General features: G+C 40.9%; 1 protein-coding gene across 1 annotated transcript in view; it reads left to right on the top strand.

The window, feature by feature from the left end:
• Window positions 1-8,168, top strand: part of LOC122396196 — a 62,019-nt gene extending 53,851 nt beyond the window's left edge. The window contains exon 3 of the mRNA XM_043394381.1: window positions 6,131-8,168. Within this exon, the coding sequence (XP_043250316.1) occupies window positions 6,131-7,972 (1,842 nt within the window). The 3' untranslated portion in view covers window positions 7,973-8,168. The remainder of the gene's footprint in view (window positions 1-6,130) is intronic.
• The last annotated feature ends 7,372 nt before the right edge of the window (window positions 8,169-15,540 follow it).

Here is a 15,540-nt window from a genome sequence, read left to right as displayed (position 1 = left end):
TCAAAGCGAATTGGACCAAAAGGTCCTGAATCGTAACGTTTGTCGCAGCCTGTTTTCCGTTTTCAGACCGGTCACGCATAAGTAGGTCAGGCAGCTACACGCCGAGAGACATTAAAAAAGACATTGAAACGGGGGCGACAGCATTAAGTTGACTTGCGCCCACTTGCGTCTTCTCAAATCCGTGATTCCTTCGCGATGAGTTTACCTTTAAAGCGGCCGCACCTGTGAATCGTCATTCATATCTTTGCTCGTCTCCTATCGTCTCGCGACTACCATTATTGCGATCGATTGCGTCAATGTTCAACCAGCGAACGATACCAAAAAGCAGTCAAAATCATCGTTGCTACGAGTTGATTGATTTTCAAACATCGAGGCTGCTTGTAATCCTCAACGACCTACCACTTTGGGAACAGTGTAGCTCATCTGTTAATATCGTCCTTATCAGGAGGCTAATAAGTCTTCCGAAAACTAGTTTGCTAAGTCGTCGTGCAAGATATTTCGATCTTGAACTAATCGCTTTTGTTGTTTCGCTTCTGGTCAGTGAAACTGTTTGAATGTTAGATATTTTTTTTTTATGAGAGTTACAAAGAATTTCTTTCTCTTAAATGTCGATCCATTCTAAATCTGATATAACATAAATTATATAAATTGCCTTTGATTGGAAACTATTGAAATATAATGTTCTAATAAACAATGTAGAAAACGTTTTTAGTAAAAAATAGTTCGCACACCCTGCAAAAGAATTTCAATATATAATCGGCAGTGACACACGTTTCCTGCAAGACTGTCTAATCTGGTTCGCTATCTAATAGTTACTATCTGATCTCATTTCAACGATTACGCGTAATATCGACGTCCAGCGCCGCTGAGGGCATTCACACTCTTCTAAAAATCACGATTCTTTGACGGTGACGAGGCAGTCTTTAAATTTGCCGCACCTGCATATTGTTTATAACGTATAGATATATATATGTGTTCGCTCGAATCCAATGTTTGACCGCTTTTGTACCCACGCGAATTCCTCCGTTCGCGTTTTACGATCCGATCGTACGCGTGTTTCGTTAACGACGTCGATTTTAACAATCTAATAGGACTGATTCATTGAAATTTATGGATTTCTTTGCTGTGTATGCAGTGGGTTTCAAATTCATATAACTCTAACAGAGAGTGATTAGAAATCAAGGAAATATTTTATGTTTCTTAGTAAAAGCATGAATTATAATATATTGTAAGTAGGGGTGTGCGGGATTTCCGAAAATATTCGGGATTCTCGAATATGTGTGAGAATACACGTGATCCCGCGAAGATCCGGGATTCCCGAGAATATACGGGATAATACTAATGTACGGGATATAGAATAATATCTGAGATTCTCGGAACACAATTGTGTGATTGACTATCCATTCAGAAATATCTACCGACATTAAAATTCTGTATTATCAGAATTATCGAAATTTGCAATTATTTTCTACAATATTACTAACATAATCATTTCCGATTAATAAGACATGTAATCTTTGAGAACACAATGGTTTTTGGATTCTGGTAATTGTTGGAAGTATGGAGAAACTTAAAATGTCTTAAAATCACAGATGTTTTCGGGAATCCCGAACATTTTCGGGATTTAAAAATTCTCGGGAATCCCGAATAGCTTCGGGATCTTGAAAATTCGCAGGAATCACGGATGTTTTCGGGATTTCGAAATTCTCGGGATTCCATCCCGATCTCGAGAAAAATGCCCGTCTCAATCGGAATCTTGCACACCCCTAATTGTAAGAAATTAAATAAAATATAATTCGTAAATGAACAAAAGGTATAACCACTTATGTTCAATTTATATACAATTAAGTAAGTGTACAGTAAAATTAGCAAAAACATCGATAAACGTCGAAACATTTTTATTAGCATGTATGCAATACTTTTCAACCAAAATAAAAAAAATGACAGTTATTGGGACGGATCTAACCTGTCGGAATTACCTGTTGCGAGTATCGGTTGGAATCGAAACGCTGTAAAAACGGTTAAACTCACAAGTTTCTCTTTAAGAAATGGTCCCGAGGAAAGAGTAATTCGAAAAAAGCGATCGTTTCGGGTATTTCGCGCGTATAATGGGCGGCAGAATGGCGGGCCATCTGCAAGGGTAATAAGTGGGCGCACCGAATGACCTCATCCGAGGTGTCCGTGCGACGATAAGCGTTCTCCTTTCAACAGGAAACCGTTCTAGACCAGTCCTGGCCGGCTCAAACGTTGCCAACCACTTTATAAATCGAGCGAATATCTCCCGTGCGTATACACGGTTGCGTGCGCACGATTTATGGGAGCGCGCACGAGCCGAAGTCACGATTATTAATTCCGGCGAACCCGGAATCCATCGCGCGAAGATATTAATCTTGCCTTGCGCGATACGAGCCCTTTAATTTTCTTCGATTCACCGAATCTCCTCTCACTAGCAACGCTATTCACCGAACGATGAAGTTATCACAGAGTTTTCCACGTGGATCGAGAAATCGACAAACGTATTCGAACAAACACTTTTCGTTGTGTAATTTCAGTGTGAAGCACGATCCACACTATATTAATTAATTAATGGTACGAATACAACCAGTAGTTTAAAATATATTTCAATGTTCAGCCTTGGGCAACTCTGTACGTGTCATAATAAAATTAACAAGTATATATTTTTAACATCAAACAGAATTAAATGTAACAAAAGCATTCAGATTATATACAGTTTAGTGATTATTTAATGATTAATTTTGGATAGTGACAGTTTTTAAATCACTATTTCATTATCACAAATACTATTTTTTAATAGCCAAATAGTCGTTAACATTTAACGGTTGCAAAATATAATCTGTTGATCGTTAATTACATTACATTCTGCTCATCCGCGATGGACGCGAAACGATGCGCACGCAATCTCTGCGCGCGCAGGTTTCTTGGAGGATCTCCTGCGCGCGATCGCTTTTGTCGCGGCAAAAGCTCCGAAATTTCACGAGATTCGTCGCGGTCGACTCTTCGTGTACACGAACGGCTCGCTTTCTACGGGGCATAAAGGTTTAATTTATGTCGTTATTACGTGATCTCTGACGCGGCGGTCGGAAGACAACGAGAACGGGTGGAAGGGGGCACGGAGGGCAGAAAAAGCGTAAGAATGTTTATTCGCGGCGCAAAAGCGCGGGACGCAGCGCCGTTAATAATTTAAAGAGGCTCGTACCTCCCGAGCCCGGAGATTTTACTGCCGGTTTTTCAGCGTTATCCAGTCCGGGCTCGCCGTAAAGCGCTCTGAATCGAATTTTTGCAATCTCGCGGAAGGTTCGCCGACGCTCGTTGCGTCAGACGATTCGCTTTACTTTACTTTGTCGTGTTTTAACCTTTTCCAACGACATCTTGTAGATTTCGTATCAAAGACTCATACGTGCTGTAATAAATGGCATATAATTACGCTCGAGTCGTAACGCTCTTTAAATAATTGGGCGGTCGTTTGCCAGAAACCCAATGATTCTGTTTTGGCAATCGAGGCTTCGATCGAAATAAACGTGTTATTATTTAGATTGCACTTTTAAGTATAAGACCAGTTTGATCATTTGTTATCTGTTTGTTTAATGGTAGTTTATTTAGAAGAGGTATACCAAGTAGAATTATATACTTATTTCTCTTTGCTTGCACTACATTCCTTAATGTACATACTAAAATTGCAATATCAATTTACATACGAAATACGATATCAGCCTCTCCTGTCGTGCCTTTCAATTAGAGCGATATGAATATCACGGTTCCCTCGAGTTATTTACGTTAATAAAATGAAGAAAATCGTTAGTCGAATAAACGCCAACGACAAGGTCCTCGGAAACGAATTTTATCGTGCATTACTAATTTTTAATGACAGAAACTTGAAAGTCGTTCCCTTCAAACGCCCATAAATATTGTCAACGTACAAATATAATAAAAACGAACATGAAAACAGTGGACAATACTTCTCCCAATTATTTCGCGGAACGAGCCTTGAAAATCTTACAAGATCACATCATAATCAACGAACGGTGACATGGTTAATAACATTGCTCTTAATAACGACGTTATTGCTGAAATATGAATGACTCGAAAATCCAAGGAATATTAATTTATCTTTAAGCTGCCTGTCCTATCAATCTTAATATTTCACGCGACCATTAATTATTCGAGATATATCTTCCTCGAGCGAACGTTTAAAAAATATTATCTTACGCTTTATTCGTGTACCCTACGTTCATTAATATTACAAGTTCCGGTTTTATTTCCCGTATACCCGTTTCTCGCAAAAAAGATCAAATGAACGAAAGCCGCGAGTTTAACGAGCCCGAAGGGTCGAGGAAATCGCAAACTTTTCAGTTAAAATAACAAACTTTCGTAACTCGCGAACGTTCGAATTCCACGGTAATAAGTATTTGCGTATCTCAGCGAGCAAGCGTTGCTGCTTTACATTTTTAAGAGGTATTCATTGCGCTCTTGATGAACGTACAGTTTTAACGCTCGCCGAAGGCCGACGGTTTTAAACGAGCTAGGAAATGAGATGTTTCGGAAGATAACAGGGTGACATAGCAGAAACACGAGCTGATGCCCCCTTCCATACCCGGGTGTAATAAGCTGCGCCCTTTCAGAGACTTTACAGCGGCTATAACGTAATTTATAAATTGCTCGAATGCACCTGGCGCGACCTTCGCGTATCCAGAACCGACGGACGTAAAGGCGTTTTATCGTTCGCGCGGGGATTAAAAAACAAACGCAGCCCGACGTGTTCCTCGTGTCCTCGGAACATAAAGTGCTTACGAACTTGTTCACCGATTTCGCGTGGCTATAACGGTCTCTCAACAGTTTGTTCGAGTCTTACACTCTATGGCGCGGCTACTCGAAACTTTGCATTCGTTACACACGCGTGTGTGCTTTCGTTGCATGTGCTCTTATTATTATTTCACCGATCCACCCGATCGTGTAAGCTAGACGCTTCACGATTTCAGGAGCAACCGATTCGCTCAACGACGCGTACCTGACAATTTGACGCACCGCTATAGCTCCAGTTCGATCGTCACATTTTCACGTACTTAGTACTTCGATCCCATTTCCGAATCGAAGCGTAAAACCCTTGCGTTGCCAGATCATTCGTGAATCATCTCGTATTCTATAATTGGTATATTGGAATTGAGTTAGAAAGACAACATTAAAAAAATAGAACACTTTATTTATTTTTTCAATTTATATTTAATATACAACACGAATGAAGTTTATTATCATTTATTTGAACGATTGTTGAACTATTGACAACGAATTTAAACAAAATTATTATTTTTTTATTTTATTTACTGTGATTTCCCCAGGATGAATGATTTTTAGTCTTAAGTATTATTAGGTACAAATCTAGGCAAAATCTTTGCTTTCTTTCTCGGAGACATTTGTAATTTAACCAATCGTAAATTCGACAATACTCTTCTTGTATAAAACTTTATTGCACAGTGACACAATCGTGAAAAAAATGGCTCTAAAATACGATGACACTAACAGACACTATCTGCAGCTTCCGGGATTTAGCCAGACGCAAAATGAAATTCTCCACGTGGGCAATACTTTCACTCGAGGAGGAAGAAAGCTAAATAATTCTTCCTATTTGTATAAATCGCTTCTTAAACCTTCTACTGACATACTTTAAGCTCCTCAATACTTCTTCATCTTTCAAAACATAAAGAACGCACACAAGAGAAAAATAATTGCGATACAATCAAAACTAAAATAATTTCTCTTGTAAAATTGAATCAAAATAACCCCCATCTCGATATCTCAGATATAAACTGATAAACTATTCTGATCAAGAATTCTATACGTGGCGACATCTTCTGTACTCGCCACCAGAGGGACACTCTCAACCTATATCTCTCACACAAGTACTCCTTTCCTTTTCTTTCCTCCTGCTTACTACTTCTGACGAATTCGTATTCATTTACGAGATATAAACAAATACACTTCCGCGACGTTCACGTTCTCCATTGATAAATCCAAGTGCTATCATCCATCCTATTTGGGGTTTGCGATACAATTCACTACTTTTCCGCCTAATATCTCAAACTGACATTCCACTGAACGATGAACGACGTTTCAGGTACTGCTGCAGGCGGCACTGGTGTGGGACGAAGTACCCGGTGCTCCAGCGAAGAGGAACGACATACTCGCGGGCACGGAGTTCCTGTCGGTGTTCATAAACGGCGCGATGGCCACGCCGCCGCAGAGACGCCGAGGCTTCCGGCGCGGTGGGCACGGAGCATCGTCTGTCGGGGACAGCGCGACAGCGGAATCGCATCAGCACGAGGCGTCGATCTACCGAATATCGCGGAATCCCGGGAACAAGCAGATCATCTCGAGGGCAAGGAATTCGAGCGGCCGGGACGAGATCGTTCGGTTCTATCCGATCAGTCACAAGACGTTGGAGAACAGGCAACAGAATCTGGCGTCGTTGATCGACGAGCTGGGTACCACCAGCGACATATCCTCGACGCGTTTGACGCCGCAGAGCTCGTCCACCACGGTCACGTCGGTGGCGTCTCGAGAAAAGTCAAGGACGAACGTTACCAGCAACAACTCGTCGAGCAAAGGGGTGAGTCGGCAGAAAGTGATCGGCGTCAGCGTCACGTCCACCGTCGAGGCGACACCGTACAAGGTCAGGGTGGAGCATTACGATAACGCTGACGCCGCGGTGATCACTCGACTGCCGGTGTCCACCGGAAGTCCGTCGAAAGAAACGACCAGAGAGCCGAACAACGCCACGATCAGGACTCCCACGACGAAAGTGTCGGCTGCCAATCCGGCAACGAGAACCACAACGACGATTACCGCGAAAACCGCATCTGGATCATCGTCGACGACGATAACACCGCCGTCTTCCAGCTTCGTCACGGAGGAGCTGAGCAACATCGTGTCCGAGTCGAACAGAAGCGAGTTCTCGGTGGACGAGGGCTCACCGAGCACCAGCTGGCAGAGCCACGGTTCGGTGACACCCAGACCGGTGAACAGGCACACCGTGGCCTTAACGGAACACCATAGAGAGACGAATAGCAGCGCTCGTAACTCGCCGGAGGACATGATCACCCTGCCAACCGAAGAGAATTACGAGCTGCCGGAGGAGAACTCCGAGCCGAAGGAGTTTAACGAGGAGCCGATGGAGGTCCAACCGGACCGTCTGCAGGCTCAGGGCCGTAAGGCTGGCAGACACTACGACGCTTCCCATTACAATCGTCCCGGCGCGAAGGTCTACAGCCAGTCGTCGAAGAACTACAAGTCGGCTCGACCGTACAACGAGCCGGCCAATCTTTACAGCGAACCAGCCAAGGTGTACAGCGAGCCGGAGAAGGTGTACGGCGAGCCGGCCAGGGTGTACAGCGAGCCTGCCAAGGTTTACAGCGAACCCGCGAAGGTCTACAGCGAGCCATCTAAGGTCTACAGCGAGCCAGCCAAGGTCTACAGCGAGCCAGAGAAGGTCTACTCGGAACCGTCCAAGGTTTACTCGGAGCCAGCCAAGGTCTACTCCGAGCCAGCGAAGATCTACTCGCAGCCAGCCAAGGTGTACGGCGAACCCAGCAGGATCTACGACTCGGAGGGTCAACCGTTGAGTCAGGATCGCGACAGGGAACCCGACGAGCCCAACTACGAGGTCGACGAGTCCGTCAGCGTCAGCAGCAACGGGAACGCGCATGGGCCCCAACTGATCCTCACGGAGTCCTCGAACTCGTCGGAGGTCGAGGACGGCCACAAAGTGGGCTACGTCGTCGAGGGTAGAAACTACAGGAAGTACAGGGTCGAGGAGAGAACTCCTGACGGTTTCATCGTCGGCGAGTACGGGGTTGTTAGTCACGACGACGGTTCCTTGAGGGGTGTCCGGTACACCGCAGACGGCACCATCAATCCTCGGCTCATTTACGACGCACTGATGAAGTTTCTCGCCCTGTGAGGAACGAACGAGGACACGGTGATAGAGAGAGAGAGAACCGTAACGGAGGCAAGTCGACGGTCGCGTGACTTTGCTGGATGTTGACGGGTCCGAAACTAGACGCAACATGACTGATCCTTCCGCTCTTTCCAACTGAACTGCCTCAGAATGTAATTTTAAGGACCTTTTAGGATCTAAGGAACCTCTCGCGACTGTCGATCGGTCGATGGTGCATGCTCGATCCACGGAGACGTAGTGTTCTTCGTCCGACGACGCGAAACGAACTGTGACTACGATTTTTGAGACTCGATTTTGTAACGATTAGAATAAGATTGGGCGCGACTAAGATGCTTCTCTTGTTTGTGTCGTCGAAGATATTTCACGATGGTATTTAAGGGATAGCACGGTCCAGGTCACTTCATTTTCTTGAAGTTATAAGAATCGAACACTTTGTATACTCTTGAAACTTTATAGTCGTTTCCATCGAAACAACATCCTCCATACTGGAGGGACACGATGTCTCAATATTTACAGTTAACCGATCGACTTATAATTTCACATATATACAAAATACATGCCTTAGACTACATTTGACTGTTTACTCAATCTAGAAACAAGCAAATTGTTCAGAAATTAAATTCAAAACTTCTTCTAATAAACAACTGGGTATGCGTGAAATATTTTACGTTAGTCTCACGAGTGAAAGAAGTATTTTAGCTGATAGAGTCGAGGGGCTGTATTTAGGATTCGACGTGTTCAGAATGCGATCGTCGGGTACACGAGTTTGAGGATTCAATGTCGGACGTGTATTTAGGGAACGATTCTGATAAACACACGGTACGCCTAAGTTTCACAGGTAGGCGAGATGGTTGAGCTCGTTAATGCCGACAGTAATCTTCGGTTAGTCGTCACTCAGTCGTTTCTGAGGTCTGGAAAAGGTCACGGTGATCCTTCGCAGGCTTCGCGATCGAGTCTTTCATCAGAGAGGTTGAGATTATAAAGAATACGGAGTTGAGGATTATTCATCAATCACTGAGAGAAAACTGAATTATCCGGCTCGAAGGCGAACTTTCAACGAGCTCTTCTGCGAGTTAAATCGAGTTAGTAACTTCGGTTGATGCACCTTCCATTTTACACAATTGATTTTCATTAAATACTTTCGAACTTAAAGTGGACAACCTGAACAGCTCGTTTACTTTTGGTGATGGATACTTCCAACAAATTTTAATTGGTCTCAAGCCCTTTGAAATAAATGCCAACACTGTGGCTTCTTCAGGAGTCGAACGTTGTCACTCTTCCTTCAAAGGACTCGCGCAACCGTAAATCCATCTACCTGTATCATCTGCCAAGAGTGAATGAATTATTCATGTCGCTCAAACGAGAGAGGATTTTGAGAGACTCGCCGAAAGCTCGATGACTCGTTCGAAGCGTTGCAGCGACATCGACGGGAGAAAACGACTGATTCTTTTGCTCTTGCCACACGCAACTGCCTCAACGATTAATTTTAAGGACGTCCTTCTAGGATCTAAGGGAGCTCGCGTGTTGGGCGTCGACGTGCGTGACGATTCCGTCGTCCGGAGACGGAAAGGTCGCTGGACGACTCGATCGGACGTGACCCGGGGGAATTCGAACCGATGCCCGATGGCCATTGCGAAACTTGACAAATGAAAGTTACTCCTTTGGGTAGCGAAAGTACGAACTTTTGTGCGCTACCCGGTGGCCTTTGACGATCGCGTCAGCGAGACGCCCCCTCGGATCGTCCGGCGATCGCGTTTCCCGCTATCGAGCTGATCCTCGATCGTGGCTCCGCGTAGTTGCGTAATATTTGTGATCGCGTTAATCGGCTAACGTGTGTTATTTGTCACAATTTACGATTAGGCGCGTGCACAGTAGCACGCAAGACACCAATCTCGCTTGCACGTTGGTGTTTGTGAATTACACGAAAGAGTTTCCCTGGAATTAATTATTTTTTCCTGCAAATTTGGTACTTTGTTGGGGTCTAGATGAGAGTTAACAATGAGACATCAACTATGAGAAAGGTTTCGGAGATACGAAGGGTCAAAATGGTCGAAACTGAGGCAATAACGTAAATATTTAAAATAAATTATGAAATTCAAAGTGGCGAATTCAATACGACACGCTGAAATTGTAGAAGTTTTTCATGAAAATTAGTATCCAGGGTGAATTAGATTTTAAATTAGGTCATATGACCTGTGTCTCTTCAGAATACGTTCATTCGCCTTTCCGTTGCGTAGGCAGCATTTTATTATGTTAGAATAGATTTTTATAACCGTTTACCACGTAGGTTGTCTTTTTCCAAGTTGGAGTTTTTGCTTTTCTCTCGTATAGGCTACCTTTTGGTTATGATGCTGGCCTCTCTGCGTTACGTTCATTATCCATTCTGTTGCGTAGGCAGCCTCTTGCTATGTTAGGTCAACTTTGTGCTACTATTATGCCGGTCTCTTCATTAGGTCAAACGACTCTCCCGATCCTTCCTCTGACAACTTACTTTTCTCTAAGTTTGAATTCAGCGACCCAAAGTTTTAGATTTCCAAAAACTATGATTGTAATCTTGTGTGATTTTGACCAGTTTGATCCTTCATAAAACGAATCGTTTAAACCACAACTCAATTTCAAACATACAAATAAAATTTTTACCTCGAAATAATCGAAATAATTCGAGATGTTTCGTTAAATTATTCCCAACGCATCAAAATAATTACTAGCGACTTTACAAAGGAATATATTCACGATACCGGAAAATTATGAAGACCAGTCGATCAAATACTCGAAAATTATTGCCTCCAACTGTCGCGCGGATAGATCTGTGTTTCTAACAGTGCCTCCATCGAGCCCTAACTCGCTTGTACGTTCCATTTCCCACTGAAATAGCAATGTTCTTCACGAACCGACGAGATTAAAGATCGAAAGAGCATCGTATTAAATCGAAGTAAGATCCGAAACGACGAGCAACTGTCACCGAATGCACCATTACTATAATTGCGACGAACGAATCAACGAAAGATCCAAAAGAATCGACTGAACGTGTTTGTCGCGTGCTTCCGTCACGGCGACGCTTCTGCGATGAACAAGCGTTTGGAGCAGTCGCAGCTGCCAGGGCCTCCATATTTTTTGGATTCTCTCGAAACTAATTTAAATGGATCCTCATGAAGGCTCCGCGGCTGCGACGAACAACGCCGACTTGTCGCGGCAGCGTCTCTGTGCATCCTAATTATAAGCTCTCCTAAGTTTTCGTGAGCATCTCGCGCGACGAGAAAGCTCACGTGCTCGTTGGGCGAACCGTAGAACGTAAGACGAGTAACGTTATTTTATTTTAGAGTTAAATAGCTCATTCTTCCTCATTACCTCAATCTTTGAGATAGTTCCTCCTGCCATTTAAATAACGTATCACGCGCGCACTCACCTTAAATTATATATTATATGGTCCCGATCGTTCCCGCGTACGTTCGCTCGAACCTTTTCTGATCGAAGAGGACTCTCACGGGAGAAGCGATTACGATCGCTCCGAAACCAGATTTGGGCAACGTTTTGTTCGTATAGATGATTAATAAAATCAACGTAGGGTCATTTTAGAAATAATTTTTCTGTTGATTATTTTCTCAAAATTTTGAAAAAAAATCAACTTACTTGTGTCAACAATTAGTAAATTTGTGTGATTGATAAATTGGTAGAAATGCAATCTAAAGAATAGTTTATTTGTTCAACTATTGACAAAATTACTGTAGAATAATTTACTTGTGACTTCGATCTAAATTTCTGTCTGCTCGTTTAAGATATTTCATTCTATCATTAATTAGATTTTGTCTATGATTCGATATTCAAAATTTTTATTTGGATAAGAATTTTGCCCATCTCTGCTCGTAATGTTGGCCGCGTCGAATCGATAAAAACGCGTTCGCCCGAATGTTGCTCATCCTCCTAGGTTAAGCGCGCGTCCATTTGTCTCTATTTTACATGTAAACGATAAAGTATTTCGATATGTTACAGGTGATATCATTACGATAAGGACTCTCTTACGTTAGGCATACACGTACATCGTAGCTAATGTTTACCGTAAAATATTATGCATTGCGCTGTGCAACCATTGTCATATTTCGAAAGCAACTTTGTAATAAATTCCATTGCCATAAGAGCAGCGTTCGACGTGGTTCCTTTCGTTCCTTAAATTATGAAACACTAAATATCCGTCTTTAGCAAACTTTCTTTAAACCGACAACTAACCCCAATCGTAAACACTTTCAATTTCACTATTCACATTACTCGTATTGCACCAGCTTGAAAACAAATTAGAAATTCAAAAAGACGTAAATTATATGAAACGTAATTGATAACGTGACTATTAACACTAGATATACGGGCATTGATCGCACGTATGTTTATTGATACTTTTCATGTTGACGATAACCTTACAATACGATTTTTCTTTTAATTAGAATATGTATTCATGCCAGTGCATCAATCAAATTCAACATATGTTGTTAAAATATAATATTTACGCGTTCTGCAATTTGAAAACAAATTAGAAATTCAAAAAGACGTAAATTATATGAAATGTAATTGATAACGTGACTATTAACACTAGATTTACGGGCATTGATCGCACGTATATTTATTGATACTTTTCATGTTGACGATAACCTTACAATACGATTTTTCTTTTAATTAGAATATGTATTCATGCCAGTGCATCAATCAAATTCAACATATGTTGTTAAAATATAATATTTACGCGTTCTGCAATTTGAAAACAAATTAGAAATTCAAAAAGACGTAAATTATATGAAATGTAATTGATAACGTGACTATTAACACTAGATTTACGGGCATTGATCGCACGTATGTTTATTGATACTTTTCATGTTGACGATAACCTTACAATACGATTTTTCTTTTAATTAGAATATGTATTCATGCCAGTGCATCAATCAAATTCAACATATGTTGTTAAAATATAATATTTACGCGTTCTGCAATTTGAAAACAAATTAGAAATTCAAAAAGACGTAAATTATATGAAATGTAATTGATAACGTGACTATTAACACTAGATATACGGGCATTGATCGCACGTATGTTTATTGATACTTTTCATGTTGACGATAACCTTACAATACGATTTTTCTTTTAATTAGAATATGTATTCATGCCAGTGCATCAATCAAATTCAACATATGTTGTTAAAATATAATATTTACGCGTTCTGCAATTTGAAAACAAATTAGAAATTCAAAAAGACGTAAATTATATGAAATGTAATTGATAACGTGACTATTAACACTAGATTTACGGGCATTGATCGCACGTATATTTATTGATACTTTTTATGTTGACGATAACCTTACAATACGATTTTTCTTTTAATTAGAATATGTATTCATGCCAGTGCATCAATCAAATTCAACATATGTTGTTAAAATATAATATTTACGCGTTCTGCAATTTGAAAACAAATTAGAAATTCAAAAAGACGTAAATTATATGAAATGTAATTGATAACGTGACTATTAATACTAGAATTACGGGCATTGATCGCACGTATATTTATTGATACTTTTTATGTTGACGATAACCTTACAATATGATTTTTCTTTTAATTAGAATATGTATTCATGCCAGTGCATCAATTAAATTCAACATAAGTTGTTAAAAAATAATATTTACACGTTCTGCAATTTTAAATATGGAATCAGACATCCGTCAAATTGACGGCTTCCGTAAATTTAGTGTTAATAAAACTAAATAATAATTTAAGATTCGGTTACTGGTTGCAATAAAATTTCAAATAATTCGAGACACAATTTAAAATAAGTTTCCAACGAACTTTAAATTCGATTAGTTTTCGCGCCAGTTGATTTATGCACGGTTGGATATAGAATCGCGATTAATTTTTCCCATAATCATTTCAACGACCTTTCGAAGAATTTTCCCCCCTCCGCAATGTTGGCCGTTGGAAAATTGAGGGTATCAAGCGCATACTATTTATTGGAACAAGAATCGATTTGCACGATCATTATCGACACGGAGCTGGGTCTGTAATAAAGGGGTTGAAGGTATCGTCCGATATATGAAGCGATCAATTCGTGAAAATTAGGGGCTGCGGCCGAGCCCCGATGCCATACGAAGCTAATCGCGCGGTAATAATTCACACTCACGAATTCGCAGTCGTGATCGTGAGCGATCCGCCCGAGCGTTGATTTCATTGCGATACGTAAGAAAAAATTAATTTAATCTGTCGCTGGTTAAATCGCGACTGGGGAGTTTAACGCTCGTAACGTCTTATTAAATGGAAGAAATATTCATGAGTGACACGAACACGAAAGATAATAATGTTTAAGATTTTTACGCACGGAAACCAAAGCACGTGATCTTCGTGTTTCTTTATTTATATTTACAGAAATAGCACAGCTTCGACCAGACACGAATTTCGAATTATGTTAACGAGACCGGCGACGCATATTATTTATTACTTAACGCCGATAATTGCTAGAAAATTGCACGCGAGGAATTGTATATTAAATATAAAATCTTAAACGCCGTGGAATTTAATCTCGAGGATATTTTTACTAAAATTACTATCGAAAGGAAAAACAAACACAGAAGCGAATCGATATTTCACGCTAAAGTAGTAGCTGCAAGATCGCCAGGAAAGGTTCGTAACAAATTCTTCGATGCAAGCGAGGCTTTGCTATCCAACGACATTGCTCTTTCCCATGCTCTAACTCTGACGCTAATTGCGTTTTCGATTCGATAGTAAATCATGCGGTAAATCCACTATTATCACCGTGTCTTTCGCGAGACAGCCGGAATTGATACAAATTTAATAATTGCGCTCGTCGATGCTCGTGTCCCATTTTAAAGAGCTTAATAAATATACGTCGAAGCGAAATCAGCGATCCGAGTATTTAATATCGGGCAAAAATCTTCCTTAATTCGCGACAATAAATCAACGCTCGATTGATATAGATATGAAGCCTCGATCAATGTAACAATTTTTGCAGAACGACGATTAATGACGATCTCCTAGTATAATCGCGGAATAATTCTTTCCGTTGTTAGATCGTCGATCAAGACGATGTTAATGATAACGTGTCTTGGAAGTGTGGAGTACAGTATTTGATGATTACAGTGGGCACAGTGACTCACAACTCCACAGTCATCAATATCGATCATTTTTATATGTTTGCTTAATACTTTAATAACGAAAATTGAGAGCTATGTATACAATTTGACAATTATCCACATTCCCGATCGCGAAGGATATGTGAATAGAATACAAACTATGGAAATTAATTCACACGTTAATTATTCGTACCAGTTTTTCTATTTCGATTGTATCCTTGTCTCGAATACAATATTTCTCACATAGTTTTTCAATTGTATGGTAAAATTACTAATTTTTATACTTACTATTGATTTTTCTTTTGATGAGAATGGTTTCGTCCAATTTTTCTGATGTTTCAAGTCACTGAATTATTCTGGTATTTGGTTTGGTCCGACTGCTCGACACGAACTTGTTAAATTCATTTTTAACGAAAACACAGACGGGTCTCTTCGAACACGAGCCATAT

This window comes from Colletes gigas, unplaced genomic scaffold, assembly GCF_013123115.1.
Source record: "Colletes gigas isolate AHSC1104 unplaced genomic scaffold, ASM1312311v1 Colletes_gigas_Sc00001, whole genome shotgun sequence".
Classification (NCBI taxonomy): Eukaryota; Metazoa; Arthropoda; class Insecta; order Hymenoptera; family Colletidae; genus Colletes; species Colletes gigas.
The sequence above is the reverse complement of the archived record's forward strand: the minus strand, read 5'-3'. Positions and strand labels throughout refer to the sequence as shown.